Below are 21,805 nucleotides of genomic sequence, written 5' to 3' on the forward strand. Positions count from 1 at the left end.
ACACGCATGTTAACGCAATCCTCGAACCGACGGAGTGGGTATGTTAAAATAAGAGATTGCCTTCTCAGAATGCCCCATCAGAAATCCAACGAAACAACTAGAACGATGTATAAGAAGACAATATAGAACGCAAGAATCCCAGGAAGTCTTATCATGACTTCACCAACAACATTCATGTGTACATAATTTTGCATTGATACAATCATAAACGCAGATGATATGGGCGGCACAAACCAGATCGAGAAATAATTTAAGCCAGAGTACAGGAGAAAATTTTAAGAACCATAAAACAGAAAAGCTTCAAGATGCTCAGTGACTCGACATGTATTGGATACCACCGACTGCTAGTAATACATGAACTGCTGTGCTGCATTAACGTTTTGAAACCCACCGTCGTAGATGGCTTGGCTGGCACCTGCGCCCATCCCCATTGCCGCTTGCTTCAGAGCTTGCTGACTCTGGGCATACATCAATGCCTCGCTGGCAGTCATCTTGCCCAACAATGAAGCACGATCATAACTTAAGAGGTCTGTTGCAGTGAGTCCAGAGAATGAAGCAGAGGCAGGCGGGGGCAGTGGCGTAGAGGCAGTTCCTGGTGGAGTTGGTTTGCTGCCCCAAGAACACTGAAACACAAACCGAAAAATGCACTAGATATACAGTAGAAATATAGAACCTACTTTGTGTATAGTAGTGGTAAATCTACACAAAATGAATGCAGCACAAAGAAACTACAAAGAAAAGTTTCACTTCAATTATATGTCACTACAATGACATAAGTAGAACGCGACTTCTAATAGTCATAAAAAGAGGTTGAATCCATAGAACAACAGCAACCAAAATTACAGCATCAACAGTTAACTTCTTTGAGGCGGCAAGTGAAAGTTTCAATTATTGCACGTGTACCAATTTCTTGTAGATTTGTTGATGTATGAGACCATTGAGCCTACAAAGCACAAACACCTCAATGTTTGCCATGTCCATGTCGAACACCCACACATTGTCAGATACTTGAAAACACATTAGGACGCTTGTATCTGCAGTTAAACATGTTAGCATATGATATAAATGGACTGTATCATCTATTGAAGACCTCAAGACATCAAATTATGGGAATATGTATGTAAATGGGACACTCTTCTGCACACTAAAATTTTGTATCCATGCCTGGAAAATTCTTGTAAGCATTTACAATTAAGGTGATTGGTAGCCGTCTTTTGAATAAATATACATATGATACCGATAGGTTGCTTTAATTTCTACAAAGTATAAAATAATAACATATGAAACATTTACATATATTTATTGTCATGTTCATGTCATCTTCTCTCCTAGTTTTTATAATATTTGCAATAGTATATGTTCCATGTTCCGTGGAGGAATGGTGAACCAACTCGAACTGGAATTCAGAGAAGCAGTAAGTAGCAATTTTTTCTTCATTCATACAAATAATAGTTCAAGTTTCAAAAAGAACTCAAAACTCAAAGATACCTCAGAAAATATGATGAGCATAACTCAAAATATTATAAATAACAACATCCACTTAGCACATTATAGCTTCCAGTAGATAAAGTGCAATGTAAATCTTACAAACATTAAGATCAAAATCAACATTCATAGACTAAACAAGATATGCGCAAAAAAAAAAAAAAGGTAAACTGAATAAAATACAAATTACATAATATCTAGTAAAAATAGAAGAGTAGACCCAGTTGAGGACTTCTGTAACTTGGAAAAAATAGGAGTGGTCTAGGTTTTCACCGAGATGCAAGAGAATTTTTGCCACTCGTTTATAGTATAATTTAATAACTCATAATCACACTAGTTAATTTGGCCAACTTTTACAACTTTGTTGTATCCAATCTCATTGTGTCTCATCACTGCTCTAGCAGAAGTTCTCCAGCCCATGAGTGTTAATTAATCTAGGAGTGAGGATATATCTGTCAAGTGCTATCCCTGCCATTCAAGGGATCTTGACACAGTTTACTGCAGACCAAGCTAGATGCCTGTATTGGGTTCTTCTCCTAAACGAAACTAGGTAAGAAAATTGCTCAGGTTTGCAGAAGAAGATTAACGCAGCTTCTCTCAACCAAAGCTTGATTCAAACTAAAATAAACAATGAAAACTAGTCTTGCCAAACCAACCAAACCAATATGTTGAACAGAAGAAACAACAATTATTACAACTTAATGTCAAAATTTTGGAACATTCAAGGTCCCGATGCTAGCAACATCATATATACATATATATATATATATATATGAGCAAAACTTTAAATCTCATAATGGGGGGTCAGTTTTAATAGACCTATCAAACCATTATGATACCAGTCTACTAGATGGCACACCTAGATGAACAAGATAATCAGAAGTTCAAAACATTCAAAAATGAATGTTCCACTGGAATAGAGCTATATACGTTGATGCTACTACTTGGTCAGGCCGGTAAATACATACACAACCAATATTTAAAATCTAATTTCAGAGTAAATTAAACCAGATAATTCGACTACCTTGATTGGCTTTCCACAAAGAATTCGACCATTCCCCATTTGGATAGCCAAAGCAGCTTCAGAATGATTACTGTATCTCACAAAACCAAATCCCTTGTCACGTTGTATGCGGACTTCTTCTATCACTCCAGCACCAAGGGAATGGAAATGGCGGTGGAGATCAAGTTGAGTCACCTGCATTTTTACACTTTGATGACTCAGAACAGAAAAGATAACCTCCCCAAAAGTAAGACCACAAAAACAATGATATATGCAACTTATAAAGCCAATTAAGATGTGATCAAACAAATACGACAAACTCTCAACATTGACTAAACACATTAAAACAAAGTGCAACGATATCCATCAATAAATCAGTATAAGCTTTGTAACATGCTTCATATCAAAAAAGATACTAAAACTGGAACATGTAAAACAGATAATGGAAAGGGACAAGTGATCTCTGTTCATGCAACAACAACAAGAAAGGGGGAGAGAGAGAGAGAGAGAGAGAGAGAGAGAGACGCTTGCCTCGTGAGCAAGGTTACCCACATAGACAGTTGTGAATTGTGGGTTACTCTCTGGACCATCATCGTTTGTGTTCTCTTGCCCATCTTCTACATAAAAGAAATAATTTAGTACGTAAAAATTCAAATGTCATGCTAGATTCCAGCATATGCTTCTTAATTACTCAGCTAAACAATGATCATATAACTAAAATTCTCAGACAGGTAATTATCATTAACTTGAAAAGAAAAAGTGGCTTCTTGTTTTACAAAGTATAAGATGTCTCATATGGACATAAAACAAAGAAGTTACAACTGAACAAACAACTAATATTCAATAGACTAGAAAACAACGATTAGGATGCATTTGTCCACAATAGGTATATAATGTTGATACCCATTATCAAACAATAAGATATCATTCAAATGCAATTGCACCAGTTCAAAAGTGTCACCCACCAGCAGATGCATTTGCTAGATCCACCACACTCTTGGAATCTGAATTTTGTTTGTCTTCACTAGCATTAGCTCCCTTGGTAGCCCAGTTACAACGGATCTGCCGACTGCCAAGCCACTTGCCTACACAATGTCAGGATAATACTGTTCAGAACAAGTTTTCAACTTTAGAACTAGAACTTGAAGACAGATGATGATCACAAGGTTAAATTATAGTGCTCTTATTTTAAGAAGCACATGGTTAAATGCACATCGAATAGTTTTGCCTCATTAATCTAAAGACCACGTGTATCATGAGCAATGAGCATCAGCTACAAGCTTCAAGTTGCTGAATTTTTAGCAACCAGTAGACATAAGCCTGACCATCAAGCCAGCAGCCTAAGGCAACTTCATCAATACCTTACTAAAAGTGTAATGCTAGAAATAACCAAAGACCAACATACCAGTTAAGTCATTTATCGCACTTTGAGCATCCTGCCAAAGAAATAGTCAGAAACAAAAAGTGGTCAAGAATTGTACACCGGAAACCCTAAATCTGATTATCAACTGGTCAACTGACCTGTTGATTCCTGAAAGAAACAAAACCAAAGCCTCTTGAACGCCCAGTTTTTTGGTCCCACATGACCCTCGCATCTCTATAAAAAGACACCGGTCTAGGTGAAATCAAAGATATAGAAACACTTTTTCCGAATAAACATCAGGGAGGAGGTAACTCACTAATTATCTCCATATATACACCACAAAGATCATCAAAATAAATCAAAATAAACTAATTATCTCCATATATTCAGACACAATGCACGATATAAAACAAATACGTCATGAAGGCTTACGAGCAGCTTGGATACACAGAAAAGCAGGCAAATAAGGTGGCATCTGTAACTTCAGGGCTAAGATCACCAACAAAGATGTTGTAATGGCCTGTAAAGATGCCAAATAACAAATCATCCAGAAGTCAGTGACTTCCATATCTGCATTGGAACATAATCTTTGTAAAGGAAATGATCTGAAATTGAACCTGATGTGTCCTCTCTTTGCCCACTGGCATATGCCCAATTAACTTTAATGGGTTGGCCAAACCTGCATACTCACATGGTATAGTCATGGCAAACCCTACTAAAAAAATGACAGACAATAAAACTAAATTATCCAACTCACAGCTGCCTCCCATTCAGTGCTATGATTGCAAGTGCAGCTGATCGGCGGTCATAATAATCAACAAAGCCAAAGGATGACTGCAAAATCAAAACAAAATGACAAAAGTAAATCACACTTCAACTTTAACTTGATAGAACATGAATTCAAAGTGTACCGTAATGCACAGAACACATTATGCAATGTCATAAAGGAGGTATCATGCTAGTGTAACAATCATGCAAGCCAGACCATATTGCACTGCACATGCAATAGCCACACTTCAATATCAATGTATAAACTTTAAAGGCTTGTGGCATCTGATCATATCATGCCTTTAAGTGACAGGCATGGGCACAATATGAATGGCAATTCCAAGTGGGTAGTATCAAGCAAATAGCTTGTTACATACGAAGTTGCCAAACCCAGGTACTAACATCTCTTGCAGCTTAAGTGATGCAGGAGCAATTTGGTTTATATTTTATTTGAATAAATTTTATTAGTAGAGATATTTTGCATATGTCATAAGTTGTCAAATGACAACATCTACTCAAGGCAAAGAAAAAGGAAACAAATGCAGAAAAGAGTGTAAGAAATCAAATTCGTTATTGATTGAAGATTGCAAATCTTGATGAAAGATTTTAAAGATTCATCTCTACGAATATGGAAGTCTATCAATTAATTTTTCTTATTTCTATAATCTTTTTTTTTATTCAACTTGAGCATATAAAAAGGGGCTAGAACATTGTAATGCATGAATTAGAGATTCAATGAATCGTATTTTTGTCCCACCTGGTGTGTGAGCAATGTGATGCCACAATTATGTTTCCGATGATATGATTCCATCGTCCACATGTCATATGTGCGAAGATGCGAAGCCTTCATCTTGGGAGTTCACTCTTTGAGCCAGAGCGAGTCTAGTAGTTATCCATTTGTTTTCCCACTATTTTTCAGTTATTATCTTTCTATTCTTCTCTTTTGGTTCCTCTATTATCAATAAAAAAATCCATTACTACTCGTCCTACATCACTAAGCACCTGGTCTCATGCCTCTGATGCAAGGCACACTTAAAATTACAATCAATTTTAATGTAACTGCATTAAATTCAGTGCTGCTGAAAAAATTGAAGCTACTTATGCAATATTTCTCAATTTGCATGCTGTCATACATATGATGGTATAATCTTGAAGGAATTTGATAGCCTGAAGCAAACAATTCCCAGCACTACAGCTATTGGAACTACTTGCATTGTAGGCCACATAATTGGTTGCCACAACGAAGGTGAAGTGGGATACTTAGCATACAACATTAGCAAAACAAATCCTGAAGTTCAAACCAGGACAACAGTTATAGAGCAAGTAACAAACATCACACAGCCAGAACTAGAACTGGTCATCCAGAATAAAGGCCAAAGGGTTGAATCACAAGAGCATTTTTTTTTCCAACAAAGAAGATTTTAGCAATCACTGTTCATAAGATGGCTCAGGAGAAATTTCTCATAGTAGTTTGCAGCATAATACCAACGTTTCATGATTAATTAGTGCATATTGCTTCTTCCAAATGTTGAGGGGTACTTTGATACCAACACGACAACAATAATGCGTAATCCAACCATTATTCTAAAATACAAAAACTAGAGTATTACGAATCAAATATCCAAGCGCTTCCACAACAGAACTGTGTGGAAATAAGAAAGGAAACTGACCTTCTCTTTCCTAATGAGCTTGCATCCTTCAACAAGGCCCGTACTTTGGAAAACCTCTTGAAGAAGAGCCTCAGTAACCTGAAGATGAACATTGCCTACATACCTGCATTTATACATAGAGAACAATGCATGAAAAAAATTATATTATAATCATCATTTAAAGCTAAAAACTGTGAAAACACATTCTCAACATCCTCAGTGAACATTAATGATTGCAGCGATTCAAGAACTCTTGCAGTCTAATTCACATATTATTGTAAAAACACCCTTTCAGTAGGAAGCAAGGTTTTCTTTCCGAAAGATGACTGAAAAAAAGAATGAAATAAAATGAGTCTTGCAGTTGCAAAAAGTGCCATCTATTGGAGAAGGTACAAATAACGATGATTATAAAATCTACAAAAACCAGCATCACACTTGCAAAAGAAAAAGTATTTAAACAACGAACAAGCAATAAGACAGAACCCCCCAATACACATTGTAGAAAGAGAATGTATATAATGATGCAGGAAATGAAAAGCAAAGCAAATGAAGCAAATGTTCTAACAATACTCACACACTGCGACATGTGCTTGGATCAAATCCAGGAGGCAGATTCCCACTTAGGACAGGCTCTATCTGCAAAATATAAGTGTGAATAAACTGTGTAGACAAACCAAAAGAAAAGAACATAAAAGCCCATAGATGCTAAGAAAGAGTTCTTTCTTATATATATATATATATATATAAAGCCATACTGTGATAAGTGCAAAAAAAAGAAAAACAGTCAGGAGTCCTAAAAAGCATCTAAAAATGCTCTCCCCTAAGTTTCAACATCAGAAAAAAAAAACATGCTTTCCAAATACAATAAAAATGGACATGAAAAGCTAAAATAAGATTTAAGTTCGAAAACAAGTCTTGGATGCTTGAAACCCCCCAGACAGGTGGGACCATCAACTAAACCTAGTAGAACGACAAATTTTGAAGTAGCTTTAACGTTGCCGTTACAAGGACTCCTCCCTCGGCATTGCCACGACAATTGAAATAAAAATAATAACAATATTACAAAATCACAGCTTAGCAGATTTCAGAAAAACAAAAACGGAGTTTTAATATTCATCCTCCATGTGGAAAGAAATACTCGGAAAAGAATTGCCCCAAAAAAGAACGGTATGAAAGCAGCAGATATCCAATCTTGATAAAGAGATTGGTGATAGAAGTATGACACCAGACTAACCACTGCAAAGTTCAATCCACACCCATGAAAGACGGCCATGAAGCAACAAGGTATAATAATAAAACACAGCGCTGGAGATTAAACATTCCTGAAACCCAAATTAAGGTTCCAGAGAGAAGTACTAGAAGTAGAGCTAATGAGAAAACGACAGTGCAAAATAACCCACAAGAACCCTAATTTTCAGAACGCCAAATAGAACCGCCTCCAAGAACCCGCAAAAGAGGGAACAACAAATAATGCGAACAAAGGACTCCCCGAAACTCGTAGTTCGAGTCAAGAAATCCCTAATTTCGCGACACGACGCGAGACTCCCCGACCTCCAGCATAAAGGAAACACTATCCACCGGCGAAAGGGGGGAGGGAGGAGGACCTGAGGGGCGGCCAAGAGGCCGGGGTGGGGGTAAAGGGACTGTTGCTGTTGCTGCTGCTGCTGCTGCTGTTGCTGCTGGAGGAGGAGGGCTTGCTGCATCAAAGCCTGCTGCTGCTTCAGCCTCTGCTGCTGCATCGTTCCTTGCCCTAGGGTTGTCCTCCGGTACCAATCCGATTCGTGATCGATCGAATCGAGATGAAAAAAAAAAAATCGGAAAAAGAAGAAGAAGAAGAAGAAGAAGAAGAAGAAAAAAAAGAAAGCCCTCGAAGTCGAGGGAGAAAAATAGATGAAGAGGAGGAAAGGAAGAGAGCGATAGGGCTCGGGAAAAGGAAGAGGGAGAGAGAGAGAAGGGCTTCGCAGGCGAGTATTTAATGGGAGGAAGGTAAACATATCGAGATTTCAGTAAGTTGCCCACCGTCCTTCCTCGTGACTCGTGTCGTGTCTCATCGCACATAGTGACAGAGGATGGGCACGATCGATGTTTCCGCAAGCTGAGATCGCTCCGCCTCGTAGCATTTGTCGCGTTCCAAAATCAATCCCGGCCGAACCGATACCTAATAATTTCCGGGTTGGGTTGGGTTGGGTTGGGCTAAATCATACTTATTCAACCAACATGAAAATTTAATATAATTACATCAAATTAAGTTAAATGTTTCAATATTAATACCTGAATTGATCGATAATTAAAATCTTAATAATCTCATATCATTATACTTTGCTACATGCATTTACTTGTCATATCCAACACAAAAAAAAATGGATCGAGAAACTCCAGGTTATGAATTATAAGAAGGCTAAACAACTTTCAGATTTCTGACTTGTTCATCATTTTGGCACTTCATTGCAGAATCATTTGCATCAGCAGATTCTTCTTCTCACCGAGTGGCTGACTTGTGGGCAGCTAAGGTTGACCCCAACCGTGCAGTGGTCAACTCCAATGACAAGTTTGTGATGAACAAGGTGATGATTCAAAGAGAAGTTTCCCCATTCTACTTCATGTTTTCTTGATTCCCTCACCAAATCTTTCCATATAGGTCATGAATTCCCAGTCAATCTGCTATGATGGAAGCCTCATCAGACACATGCTTGACTCTTCTGCATCGTGAGGCAATTTTGTTTAGTATTAGATGGAGATAATAATGGAGTTTAGGTGGTCCTCTTCATAGAATATGAGGAGACCCACCAAGTAGAAGAGGGGAATCCAGGCACATGCACCAAACATGAACACTTCATTGAACCTGTCACCTGCTAATTTTCTCTCAAAAGTTCAACACAAATAATGTTATAGACCACCCATTCATACAAATTGTTAGTGAAAACAATCTTTGTAAGAGTAATTTGATGCTCACTCTTCAAACAGAATTCATTTTTTCTCCCCTGCTTCAGAGAAATTCTGGTAATTTACAATAGATGGCTAAAGCCGACAATCAACAGAGAAAACAGTAGGATTGTGTTTCCACAGTTTGAAGAGATAATTCCATTCAACAGCCACAATTTATTTCAGCTTGCATTAGAGAACACCGTTCAAGGAAGAGAACAACATTTCCAGCTACTGGGATTTGAAACCTGTTCAAATCACAAAAATAGATGTATATACAGAATGTTTCTTTCTTTGCTTTCTGTCCTGGAGCAACGAGCTCCAGTTCAAGAAAGAAGAATTCTGTAATCTAAGCGATCAGTGACAACATCCATGAATCTAGTTTGGAAAAAGGAAGCAAGTTCCTCAAAAAGGAAGTGATCAAAGCTTGTGATTGAATAATTCGCTTCGGGCGGAGAAGCATCCAGGATTCTATCTGTTATACTCAGAGCTTGGACTGAGGCTGGGAATGGAGAATCGAGGACCCAAGCCGAGCCATGATTTGTTGTCCTCTCGATTAATCCCCAATTCGGGAGAGGCAGACACTTGATATGGTGATCTTGCATTGATCCTGAAATTTATTTAGAGGTTAACCGATCAAATTTGAAATATTTCCTTTTCTCTGGTAAATCATGAGGCAAGAATTACCTACCGATCCTTTCTCTTCTCGAGGAACCGTTGGAGTGAAGCTTTTCTAGCAATAGGAAGATCTGCAGTTCAACAAAGCGACAACATCAATGCGTTGTAAATTTATGAACTTGCTATCTATCTTAGAACGGATCAAACTCTGGCTTGGACAACAACAAAGACGGATTCATTACCAGGAAGATTAGGCTGTGCTGATCTCGACATGTGGACCTGGGGAACCAGTGAATTGTTGGCAGTGATGGGCACCAAGGTCGAAGTTTGATAGGAGACGGAGACGGATCTTGAGCTCACAGAGTTTTGTGATGTTGAGTTTCCCTTGGTTGCTAGCTGCATCAGATCCTTGGCCTTCTCGGCTGGGAAATTGTCAAACACCAACACCTTCCCTCCATAGAAGATGGTAAGTTGGCCTCTTGCTGCCTCCCTGCAGTAGTAGAAGCAGCCACATAAATGATCAGGTCACCTTCAAATTTCTCGTCATGGTTGATGCCCAGATTGCATTTCCTCCGGTGACAGATGACGAACAACCAACATCAAGATGATTTTTTTTTGTGTTCTACGATCTAAAGCATTTAATCTTGTGCGCTTATACATAATATCAAAGAAAGATTAAATGGTGGATCGAATCGACGTAGGGCATTTTGTCAAAAGCAAAGGGTTTTCTTTGAGTGGGAGGAGTTCGGAGGAAAAGATGAGACCTTGCATCCTCCGACACAGCGGGGCCAAGATCAACACTCTGGGGGAACAGCTCCTTGGCGCCGTCCTCTCCCCGGCAGAGGTCCGCCCCAGGGATCACGCTCATGGTGGTCGGAGGCCGAACCGATTCCGATTTGCCTGAAAAATCGGATAAATATATCAAAAGAACGGAAAATTACTTCGATTTGGAACGCTGGGAAAAAGAAAGCTGAGATCATTGGCAGATTTCTCGAGAAAAACCCAAAAATCCTGAAGACGAACAAAGGAAAACCAAGATTCCTTTTTTCCGGGAATTTCTCGTTTCAACAGAAAAGAACGATCAGCGCGAAAAGGATCGATATTTACGAAGAAACCGAGTTGGGCCATCTCAATCACATACGTCCTCGATCCGACGAAACATACGAAATTAAAGCAGGAATCCCCAAAATTTCAATGAAGAAACCCCGCAAGCTCTCACCTATAGCGGCGTCTTGGGCGATCCCGAGTCCAAGGTCGGCGATGCTGCCCTTCTCCTTGATGTACTGGCTCAGGAGAGTGCAGGTCACCGCGAAGTTGGTCCTCCCCTGCTTCCGCCCCGCCTCGGCCATGACTCCTCGTTCCACAGTCGAAGCAATCGATGATCCACGATCACCCTTCTGCTCCGGAAACAGGCACGGATTCGCCGATCACCTTCTCCGCCCTTTCCACCCTCACGATCCAACCCAGTTGGGGTCGCCGGCCATCCTTCCCTCGTCCGCCTTTGTTTATAGTGCGGCATTAGAGCACGTGATTCTCGCGCAGCGGCGAGAAATATAAAAAAAAAATGATATTTACATAGAAAACAACTTTGCATTTATATCCCGCTGAAGTCACCGATCTCCGTAAAACGTCCCTCGAAAGTTCATCTTTACATATACACCCCGTAAAGATCCAAAATTTGTACATCCTTTCTAGAAAGTATAATCGATGTTTTATGTTCTTTAATATCAAGTAAATATAAACCCCGTATTCCATTAGTAAGTTAAATAATATTATTTGTATAGTAGTAGCAAAGAAACCCCCATTACTAAGATTTATTTAGTTTTATATTTGATGATTCAAAATTTTGCAAGGATAGCTACATGTATAAATCAAAACGAATTTATCTATAAAAAAAAAAGAAGTGGCAATGGAAGCACGAGGTGGGTATGGGTGGGCCCTACACAGAAAGAAGGAATATATTAGTATGGGAAAGAAAAGAGTTATCTATTATTAGTATGGGATGGGGGTGGGTTGGAAGGGAAGGGAAGGGAAGCGAAGAGAAACGTGGAGAACGTGGGTTTTTGGGGGGAGGGAAAAGCGCGTGGGAATCTTGAGGCGCGCCGTCCGCGCTTCCAACGGCGAATGATGCAATCAGGGGCGGCCAGATGGGGAGGGGACAGGGTAATTAATTGGAGGCACAGCTGGTGAGCAGCGTGACATCGGCGGGGACAGGCTGGAGGCAGTACTGTTAATACAACAATATAAGATATATAAAAGATTAAAAAAGAATAATAATTAATTGGAACCCTGTTATCTTAAGTTGGATACACAATAATAATAAAAAAAGAATCTTATCCACTTTTGGGAAGATATTGTAGCTGAAAGTTTCTCGAGACAAACACAAAAAAATGAAAGAAGGAAATTGGCAGGCAGCATAAAATGAAAAAGATCTCCAAGAGATAAGGGGTACCAGCAAAGTGTGTGGCGTACGTGTAGGTTCCAGGAATGGAAGAAGGAAATGACTTGTGGGTGGATTAGATTTGACGCCCAAATCCAAGCTGCACACCTGCAAAATCTGACAAAAAAAACATCACACATGGAGAGTCATGACCACACCTTTATATAATAAATCTTTTTCATGATGAATGTTCACTACAGCTTGCAAATGCAAATGCAAATGCAAATTCTTCTCTTATCCCTTTTGATCACATCAGAGTATCCTTGAATTGCTTCTCATGAATAAACTGGCTCAAAATTTATGTTTGAATATACATTTTTTTTAAATGTGCATTGAAAATCTATTATATATAGTTTAAATTTAAATTAATATTTGATACATTTTTGTTATTGCTCACCTGCAAAATCAAATTCCAAAGAGAAATATGATAGCATCATATGATGTCGATGATGTTATTAAGCCCATAAATCAGCAAAAAGAACTCACGACATTTGCATGAGCTCATTTGTACAGATTAATAACTTCTTCACCTCACAGGCAGCTGATGAAAACATGAAGATCACCATTACATCAGGAAGTCAAAAAAGATTGGATGCCGTAATTAAGAGGAATGAGCCAAGCCTAGTATTTATCAAAAACACAACTCTATATCTCATAATCTGTGTCGGTAACATTTTGTTGTATTATTGAACGCTTAACTAACCGTCCATTCTCATCGTACCGGTCAAGGCTGTCACATGGTGCTGGGAAGATTGGACCGACCGCATATCCCTCTACATAAGAGCAACGGAAAGTTCGCTTCTTTTTGTAGGAAAGACCCACCTGTATATCCTGGAAGCTGATGCCTCTCACAAGAATCTCCTTACTGCCTTGGATCTGGACTGGAATGCGGACATTATTACCATAAACTCCACGGAAGGTCAAGTTCCTGATTGTCGGAATGGCTTTGGGATCAAAGCCATCATCAGGGTGCTCATTGTAGTCGGTCTTGATCACGATACCAGCACTCAGATTATTGAAGGTTAGGTTGCTATAGGAGATGTTGTGAATGTATCCACCCCTCCCAGGAGCAGTCTTGATCCTCACACCACGCCGTGAGTCCCAAACAAGGATGTTTTCAAACTTGATATTCGAGATGCCACCAGACATCTCACTTCCTATTGATACTCCAGCACTGCAAGGTGCGGTAGGAGATAAGTAGTCAAACCAATTAGTCTCAGTGCAATCAGTAAATCATAAACAAAAGCATAATATGTGTGTGCTAGGTTTATGCTGTGGGTAAGATTAAATGAGGTCAAGTAATTATGAAACTTCAGTTTAGGTAGCTCGTAGATCATATTGTTTATTGACCATAATTCATAAACCCAGTCACCGTTAAAAAGTAGATATCCACGAATAAACATCAAAATGATACATCCCACACCCCTTCAGGGATGATAATATGTCATAGCATTAAGATTCCAGATTTCTCTAACAACACACATGGTACATTAGCTTTTTTTCTTATGTTTTGGTAAGTTTCATTGGCGAACTGTGTTGCATATGAAGTCAACAAGCAACAGTTAATGCATACACGACTAACTAGTAGAGTGGCATGCAAAATGGCTTACCTCATCTTGGAGCGTAGAACAACATTCTTAACTAATATGTTTGTTGATGGTCGTCCATAGGCAATTCCATACCGGTCCCAACCACTCTTAATTGCTATTCCATCATCACCTACAGAAATGTAACTGTTCTCTATTACCATGTCCTCACATGAATCTGCATAGACAGTCCACCACAATCAGAAGCTACAAGTTGTACGTGGGATGCATGTCCAACGTAAGAAAAAATATCTATCTACGTTGCTAAGAGTTAAAACCTGCGGTATCTCGAAACTGAAAGACATTAAATAGTTAACTGAAGAGAGTATTACAGCAGCCTACAGAGTATATAGAATAAGGGACAATTTTAAAATAACTTAAATGTTGAATTTAAAGCAAAATTTTAGGTTCCGTCACGAGCTTATACTATGCTATCATTTAACTAAATATAGCTATTAGGGAGACAACATTAAGGTGAAAGGGATTAAAAATTTAAATGACAATGTAGTGGGGTAAATTGACTTGACTTACTGCACTCAGTATAACAAATCCTAAATTTTTGGTCCATAATACATATATTGAACTGAGATGCAGTTGAGAAACGAATGAAGGTAAAGAATTAGGAACTCATAGATCATATATCCAGCTGAGATGCATGTTTTTTAAAAATAATAACAAAATTAGAATGAACATATTAAAAGCTTAGGAAGGAAGTTACCAGGATCTATGCCATCTGTGTTTGGAGCATCGTAAAGGGGGGCCATAATTGTTACATTTGAAATAGTAACATTCCTGCAGTCATAGGGATGTAGTGTCCAAAAAGGAGAATCTTGTAAAGTTATATTAGAAATTACAATATCTCTGGACCACATAAGCTGCACAAGAGGTCCTCTGGTGTGTTCCAGAAGTCCTTGACGATATCTTCGCCACCATGTTTGACCTTGTCCATTTATGGTACCGTTATATCCTGAAAACACCTAAAAGAATGCATCAACCAAAGAAAGCTAACAAGACGCTCAATAACTAAAAGGAAAAGTTTGATTTGGTATGGGGTGAACAAAGGGAAGCAGAAGCAATTAAAAACTTATGCTAATAAGAAATTAACTGAAATATGATAGGTTAATCTGTTTCTTTTCTTTTTTATCCATATTTGAAAGTAGACCATAAGCACATAAAAACTCTTTTTTTTTTTAACTTTTGTTTGCCTGCAAGTAAGGCAAAGCTACTTGATAAGTAATTGGAGGACTATCCAATGGTGTCCCCTTTGCTCCCTCACCTCTCGGATTGCTCGTCTTATCCACAGGTAAGCAAGGCAGGCGATGGGTAGAAAATATGAAACAAGAAAGAAAAAACAAATGGTCTGATCTAGTCACTCATTTAACAAAAGGAAAAAAAGTGCAGGAAAACTTATCTATACCATTCATTCATCTGTACTCCAGTCACTCAGATTTTGTATTGCAGTGGCCATGCACTAATAAAGACCTCTCGAGCTATAAATTTAATTTGAGTGATTACATAAAAGATCAATACTCTCCTCACTCTCAATGACCAGGTTACCTGAACCCAAACAAAAATCAAGATGTATTTACTTATTGCTCTAACTGTAATAAAAGGATAGAAGATGTATCAGTTAAAAGGTACAACATATCAAATTGATTGACCTGTTATAACCACATCCCGAAGATTTTGTCCATGAATCAGACTTCCGTATCGAGGCCCTTTCAATTCCCTCCCTTGTCCATATGATGGCAGTGGAGGCATTAAGGTCCAATGCTTATAATCCTGTCAGAGAGCAAAAATGAACCTAATTAAAGTTAATGAAGGTTCCAGAGATGCCTATTTTATGCTCTGCGAAAGGATTTAACAGATGTTGATGTTTTATTCCTTCCAAATTATGAAGGGAGAGGCAGTGAAGCAGCTGACGTGAACTATGAAGGCAGCAACAACATAAACAAAGAAGGTAAAGAGAGGCATCATAATTCGAGGGAAAGAGAAGAGGAATTGAAGTGTTCTCTCACCTCAATCCCCATAATCACGGCCCCTTCGGCGAGGAACAGCGTCATGTGGCTAGTTAGATTAAAGGGACCAGTGAGCCACATTCCCGGTGGTACGTTGAGCTGCCCGCCGCCGCTTCCCCCAAACTCCATGATGGCCTCCACCGCTTTCTCAAATGCCTGGGTGTTCAATGTGACACCATCCCCGACTCCCCCAAAATCCGACAGATTGAAGACCGTAGGCCGGAGCCGGGGGCACGGCCTCGGCGGCGGCGCCCGCCGCCGCAATAACCCGAGGCGGCCGACGGCGCCGCTCTGCCACACGACGACCGCGGAGAACAGCACGGTCCACAGCACCGCAAGGAGGGTACGATGCGACAGGAGAGCCACGAGGAGTCGCCGCCGGTAGCGGTGAAGGTGGCGGAGCCTGGCGTCCTGGGAGAGCATCTCCGATTCTCTACAGGAGTCGGCGAGGCTTGCATCGACCGGGAGGTCTCCGCGAGAGGAATCGGATGGGGAAGACGGGTGGAGGCAGGATACGAGGGCTCGGGAGAATAATTAGAGGAGGAGGGATAAGGGTTTCACCAACCCCGTTCCAAAATTGCGGGACTTGGACTTGGACTGCCTTGGGGGGAGTGTGATGGAGCAAAAGAGAATGTTCTGAAATCTATGGAAAAGAAATAAACAAATAAATAAATATATTCATGCCCTTACCCAAGAAAAACAAAACAAAACAAAACAAAACAAAACAAAATCATTCGAACAAGAGATCGAACGGTCAAGATGTTATTGTTTTGGAGATCGACGGTCAAGAACTAATGGCATTGTGAATTACAATGAGAAAGAGAAATGAAGGCACACCTAATTTTCAACTTTATCATCAGAACTAGCGGAGGAAGAAGGGAAGAGAAAGATGCTTTCCATGGCCACTCTGATACATCTGCATTAGAAGAAGGGAATGACATGCTTTAAGCACACCAAAATGGTAATGAACATGAACTAGAGAAGGTGGAGCTTGCAACCAGTCCAGATAAAGGAACTCCATTCTTTTTCTCACACAACCTTTCAGATCCATTGCATCTCTTTCCACTTGCTGAGCCTGTTGAAAGGACATAAAAATCTTGTCATGGAGACATAATTTTTTTTCCAGTAAATGATGAAGCATGCTACTTCCATCTTCAAGAATGTAACATGATTATAAACCACTAGCCAATCGTATCATAATTATCTTGACCATATTAGCTGGACCCTGGATAACTGAGCCTGAAAAGAATTTGCCATGCAAAAACAAGTCACAAAAGATGATTTTTTGAGCTCCACTAGAAATGCTCCATGACTGTAATCTGTTAATTCTTATGATGTTTCCTAGTAGAAATGCTTCTCATTTACTCTCTCGAGGTTAATTTTATGCCCTTTAACTCTATTTATGCCAAGCTTTGCTCCCTACTATGACGTTGCCAACATACTTGACCCTCCCATAATGTGAAACAGACCTCAGATGGCATGGAATATTATGGCTTGTGCTTGTGCTTGTTCTTGTACATATCAGTGGCCACTGAAAGCTAGTTTCATTCAATTAGTAATGCAGTTCACAATTGAGAAAGTTAAGCATAAGTGTCTCCACACGTTTATGCAAAAATTAATGCAAGCAAATTTATGGTTAATGGTTAGGGCTAGAAAAGTCGTATCAACGATAATGTTAATGCATCCATCCTTCTGTGTAAGAAATAGCAGCTATGCTGTTACAGCATGCACAGAAGACGTTTGGAGAAACGGATAGGGAAAAAAAATATATGAAAGCAGTGATAAGAGAAATAATAAATTGGTAGTGGATGGAGGTCACCGACCATCAAATCTAAAATTTCATTCAACTAATATTTCGTACTACATCGCTGCCTCAACTTCTATCAACAGTGTGCTATAATTTAAGGGACCTGAATGACATGATGAGCCAAACAGAGCTAAAACACAAGGCTTCTCTTTTTGGCATAAGATCATAAGTAACATCTATATTTTCCGAGAGTGAATTCACAATCACTTTACGCTTTCCTAATTGAGCCCCTACCTTAAGTAGGATGCGATCATCAATTTTAGGGAAATGGGCCTTTGAAATCACTACCAAGAAAAAGGGCAGCTCAGTCCACATGACACATGCCAATGCAGGGGCCTTATCCTTGTAAGCACATTGGTTTCCATCACTTGAAGATATAAAATCAAGTAACCTAAAAAATTAATGATAGGAAAAGTTGGAGGTAGAGCATCATGACACTCGAAGGAAAAGACTAGCATACCAGGCTCAACCTATATGGTAATTTGGAACCAATCTATATTAATTTGGACTCGAGTATTTAGACCCCAAACCAAGGTTCGTAATATCGTACCGTACCGATATTTCGATCTGGGCTCGGTACTGGTACGGTACGGTATACCGAGCGATACACCCAGGTGTACCGAGTATTGTAGCACTGCTATAGTGCTACAGTACTCTCGGACCGGTAACAGTCGGTTCGCGTACCGACAACCTGTCGGACCGGTACATACCGCCTGTACCGAGCGGTACGACTCGGTACGACAGACCCTGCCCCAAACCCTCTCCTACTTGACCACAAAATTCTTCAATGTGGCAAGACTCTTGAGTTACAAGATGAAAACAATCTGATAAAAAGGCATGTAAGAACAAGAATAAGACAAAGATACAAATCTAATGACAAGTATGGCAAAGGCATCTAGAAGTAGCATATATGTAACCTTAATAATGCCTCTAAAAACATGTACATGAGCAGATGATAAAATTTGTTTTAACTAAGTAAAAGCACTCACCCTTCTAATCTCTTCAACCGAGTCATTTATTGGATCGATCGGAAGATTCTCCCCTTCCAAATCCTTTTGGATTTTGAGCAGTATATAAAGAAACAAAGTGGCATCAAGCCATCAAAAAACCAACATGTTAACAATTAAGTATTAAATGAGACAACCGTACCAATTCTCCTACTAAGACGATATTATCCCCACGGATCACATATAGACCTAGAGGAACATCACAGTACAGATCTCCTACAATTACTTGCTCACAAGCACCTTCAACAACCACACTTGCTGTAAACAATAGACTACTACTATTAAACACCTCATATTGTGAGAGTATATGCAATCCAGTTTACAAAGAAAGGATAGATGATCACCAAATTTGTCGAAAGAGCGAAGAATCCCCGTAATCTTTTGCCCATCAAGTAATAACACAAGAAGAATCTCAAACGACAATCAGAAACCTGCTTCTAGTCCAAGAATTCCAACTGTTTGAAACAGATTATCAGATAACTTGGAGAGGACAATATAATGGATGCTTGCTTAACAACAGATGAATAAGATGGAATACACTAAAAAGAAAAAGAAACGAAGGTGCTATTGGATTGCCTGTCTTATCAGAAAGATGCAGGAAAATACTCCAAGCAACACAATCACTCTCCCTTAAGAAAAAAAAAAAAAAAAAAGATCACTCTTTTTAAGTTAGTAGAAGAACAAATAAATATATACTGTCATGGACTTAGCTGGTTTTGCCTAAGTCGTGCGGCACCTTTGCATGTCCGCCCGCAAAGGTCAACCTCCCCGAAGCCTCCCATGGTCCCTTAGAACCTACAAAAGAGAAAACGGGTTAGAGAAAACGCCTCACTCGGGATCCACAAGCAAACATTTCTGAAAACATTTCATAGACAATACAAATTACAAACATACTTTACAAGCTCTGAACAGTTGCACAACAAAGGGTCAAAATGGTCCATTATAGACTGAAAATCTCTCACAAGTGTTCATAATACACAACCTTTATTTACAAGCCTAAAGCGGTCACCAAACCCAACTAAAATGGGACTATTAAACCTTCGGTCGTCCCTCTACATGTTGTGCAAAGCATGAACATACCAAAAGACATGGACATACATAAGCATTACATCAAACATCCTGTTTAGAAATTTATCCGTGACAATACGGCCACCTCCTTTTGTAGGGTCCTCTTTTACCGTAGTAAATCCACCTGGTGATTGTAAATATCTAATTCGAGATTGCACAACACCCTTTAATGAATGTCTGTTACTAAGTTTATTTATCCGAACCACAACAATAAAGGATACTTTGAAGGTCCATTTTAGTGTGGATAAAAGTGACCAATAACCACTTAGTAAAAGACCATATAATATACCGATAAGGCATCGAAACCTACTCTCAATGACTAAATTTTCACAAGAAAGATGGCAAACAAGATCAATCCACAATGTATCTAAAAAGGATATTTCTGAAGCATAAAAATCTTTGGATATAAATAATAAAATTAAAGTAACCACAGGAAAACATGAAACCTAAGGGCAATGTCGTTAGATACAAGGAAACTGGAACTTGCAACCTCAGAACGAATGATCAAATAGAACAGATGTAAATAAAGAAGGTTCAAGATTTCAAACCTAATAAACAATCAAGCATTAAGAATTTGCCTCTATCTGTTCATCAAAACTAATTATAAATTTTCAACAATAAGACAAACCGGCTAAATTCAGCTCAAGAGAGGAAGACAAAGGAGGTAATAGCAAGCTCACCATCGAGGTAGCTTGCAAGAGAGATCGAAAAGACATCTTCCGGTCGAGCCCACGACATCGCGCTCCAAACCTCTTCGGCCTGTTAAAAATTCGGCGATAAATCCCCCAAAATAGCATTGAGAGTACAAATTTCAAATTCTACACGGACTCACCACCCCCAGCTACGTCTCTACCTAAATCTCCTTCGAGAAAGAGAAACGCAATGCTTCATTCAGAGCCCTAGCCCGATCGCCACCGAGAGCAGCCACCAGTACCGGCCAAACTGCTCCCAGATCGAGAAGTAAAGATCAAGTTCAAGAACAATTGTCGGAAAAACCTGTTAAAAGCGGAATAATTCTTTCCTCTTTGTGTATCAAAATAGGTTCCTCATCAAAATATCAATTTGATATCCAAATGAAAATATCAACCAACACAACATAAACAATAGAGCAAAAATTAATCACACAGTGAGACCAAATCTTTTAACGTGGAAAACCCAACGTGGGAAAAACCACGGGACCGTAATCCACCTGAAACTTCCACTATCAATAATGAAAACATGTTTACAGTAGATCTTCTCTAGAATAACTAGAGGATCAGAATAACATCAAGATCATAGATCTTGCTCAAGAATAGCATATCTTCATCATATAGGTATACGATGGATCTCCTCAAAAGAGAATTCTAGGTCTCACAAAGTGGATATCACAGGAAAGTACCTTAGAGAGGGTAAATTATAGATCAACACCGTTAGGATTGTAGAGTTTACTGTAAGGATTCTCCACATAAAATTTGGGTCGAAATTGACAACGTTTAACAATAGATCGTCAAGCAGAAAACTCAGAAACCTAATCTTTCTTTCTCTATTTCTCTCTTCTCTGCACGGCGCCGCACGCTGCACGCTGCAATCTCTCTGCGCACCTAATTTTGCCGTTTCTCTCTTGATTTCTTTGATTTGGGCTCATGGCCCAAATTTGTCAAAGCCCACATATGGGCTGGATCTAACAATTCTCCCCCTTCAGCTCATATGGTGGGTTGTATCAAGCCCGCTTTTCGCCTACATGCTTCAAGCTTCTCCTTAGGCAAAGACTTTGTCAACATATCTGATCCATTCTCATTAGTATGCACTTTTTCCAACTGTAATTCTTTCATCTCAAACACATCATGAATCCAGTGATATCTCACATCAATATGCTTAGATTTAGAATGGTATGTTGAATTCTTGGAGAGGTGAATGGCGCTCTGACTATCATAGTAAATAGTATATACTTCCTGTTTCAAGCCCAATTCCTGTAGAAACTTTTTCATCCATAAAGTTTCCTTACAGGCTTCAGTAATTGTTATGTATTCTGCTTCTGTGGTTGATAGAGCAATACACTTCTGTAACTTAGACTTCCAAGAGACAGCTCCTC

The 21,805-nt window shown here is 39.2% G+C and overlaps 3 protein-coding genes across 5 annotated transcripts; all 3 read right to left on the reverse strand.

Annotated features, from left to right (window-relative positions):
* Nucleotides 1-123: 123 nt before the first annotated feature.
* LOC103970776 (oligouridylate-binding protein 1) lies at nucleotides 124-8,236 on the reverse strand. 2 transcript variants are annotated; one of them, XM_009384692.3, is made up of 12 exons: nucleotides 7,873-8,236; nucleotides 6,843-6,904; nucleotides 6,290-6,392; nucleotides 4,609-4,685; nucleotides 4,469-4,530; nucleotides 4,284-4,371; nucleotides 4,010-4,085; nucleotides 3,894-3,924; nucleotides 3,454-3,573; nucleotides 3,020-3,102; nucleotides 2,510-2,683; nucleotides 124-623 (listed from the first exon to the last, which is right to left on the reverse strand). In XM_009384692.3, exons 1-12 carry the CDS (start codon nucleotides 8,005-8,007, stop codon nucleotides 345-347), a joined length of 1,290 nt encoding a protein of 429 aa, XP_009382967.2. In that variant the 5' UTR covers nucleotides 8,008-8,236; the 3' UTR covers nucleotides 124-344. The 2 variants fall into 2 exon arrangements, with proteins under 2 accessions (XP_009382967.2, XP_009382966.2); XM_009384691.3 differs by having other exon boundaries at nucleotides 3,020-3,105.
* A 1,111-nt stretch (nucleotides 8,237-9,347) lies between these two features.
* Nucleotides 9,348-11,295, reverse strand: LOC135597135 (protein TIFY 10a-like). The gene is made up of 5 exons (XM_065089684.1): nucleotides 11,028-11,295; nucleotides 10,573-10,708; nucleotides 10,051-10,298; nucleotides 9,882-9,939; nucleotides 9,348-9,800 (listed from the first exon to the last, which is right to left on the reverse strand). The coding sequence occupies exons 1-5, from the start codon at nucleotides 11,155-11,157 to the stop codon at nucleotides 9,662-9,664; spliced, it is 711 nt and encodes a 236-aa protein (XP_064945756.1). The 5' UTR covers nucleotides 11,158-11,295; the 3' UTR covers nucleotides 9,348-9,661.
* A 975-nt stretch (nucleotides 11,296-12,270) lies between these two features.
* Nucleotides 12,271-20,673, reverse strand: LOC103970779 (probable polygalacturonase). Of its 2 annotated transcripts, XR_010481121.1 has the most exons (10): nucleotides 20,567-20,673; nucleotides 20,415-20,493; nucleotides 16,690-16,927; nucleotides 15,853-16,495; nucleotides 15,496-15,616; nucleotides 14,553-14,801; nucleotides 13,859-14,012; nucleotides 12,970-13,422; nucleotides 12,646-12,789; nucleotides 12,271-12,365 (listed from the first exon to the last, which is right to left on the reverse strand). XR_010481121.1 is itself a non-coding variant. In XM_065089682.1 (8 exons), exons 4-8 carry the CDS (start codon nucleotides 16,273-16,275, stop codon nucleotides 12,894-12,896), a joined length of 1,476 nt encoding a protein of 491 aa, XP_064945754.1. In that variant the 5' UTR covers nucleotides 16,276-16,495; nucleotides 16,690-16,927; nucleotides 20,415-20,493; nucleotides 20,567-20,672; the 3' UTR covers nucleotides 12,827-12,893. The 2 variants fall into 2 exon arrangements, 1 of the variants encoding a protein (XP_064945754.1); XM_065089682.1 differs by lacking the exons at nucleotides 12,271-12,365; nucleotides 12,646-12,789 and having other exon boundaries at nucleotides 12,827-13,422; nucleotides 20,567-20,672.
* Nucleotides 20,674-21,805: the final 1,132 nt, after the last annotated feature.

Source organism: Musa acuminata, chromosome BXJ1-11 (assembly GCF_036884655.1).
Source record: "Musa acuminata AAA Group cultivar baxijiao chromosome BXJ1-11, Cavendish_Baxijiao_AAA, whole genome shotgun sequence".
NCBI lineage: Eukaryota > Viridiplantae > Streptophyta > Magnoliopsida > Zingiberales > Musaceae > Musa > Musa acuminata.

Excerpts from the sequence above, each read along its gene's own strand:
- LOC135597135 (XM_065089684.1), bottom strand. The coding sequence starts at position 11,157 with ATGGCCGAGGCGGGGCGGAAGCAGGGGAGGACCAACTTCGCGGTGACC. Across the intron at positions 10,299-10,572 it reads GCTGTGTCGGAGGATGCAAG|GGAGGCAGCAAGAGGCCAAC; the intron begins GTCTCATCTTTT and ends CTACTACTGCAG. Across the intron at positions 9,801-9,881 it reads CTCGAGAAGAGAAAGGATCG|GATCAATGCAAGATCACCAT; the intron begins GTAGGTAATTCT and ends AATAAATTTCAG.
- LOC103970776 (XM_009384691.3), bottom strand. The coding sequence starts at position 8,007 with ATGCAGCAGCAGAGGCTGAAGCAGCAGCAGGCTTTGATGCAGCAAGCC. Across the intron at positions 4,086-4,283 it reads TCTGTGTATCCAAGCTGCTC|AGATGCGAGGGTCATGTGGG; the intron begins GTAAGCCTTCAT and ends GTCTTTTTATAG. Across the intron at positions 2,684-3,019 it reads TGGGTAACCTTGCTCACGAG|GTGACTCAACTTGATCTCCA; the intron begins GCAAGCGTCTCT and ends GTAAAAATGCAG.
- LOC103970779 (XM_065089682.1), bottom strand. The coding sequence starts at position 16,275 with ATGCTCTCCCAGGACGCCAGGCTCCGCCACCTTCACCGCTACCGGCGG. Across the intron at positions 14,802-15,495 it reads TCGGGATGTGGTTATAACAG|GATATAACGGTACCATAAAT; the intron begins GTCAATCAATTT and ends AGGTGTTTTCAG. Across the intron at positions 13,423-13,858 it reads GTTCTACGCTCCAAGATGAG|TGCTGGAGTATCAATAGGAA; the intron begins GTAAGCCATTTT and ends CGCACCTTGCAG.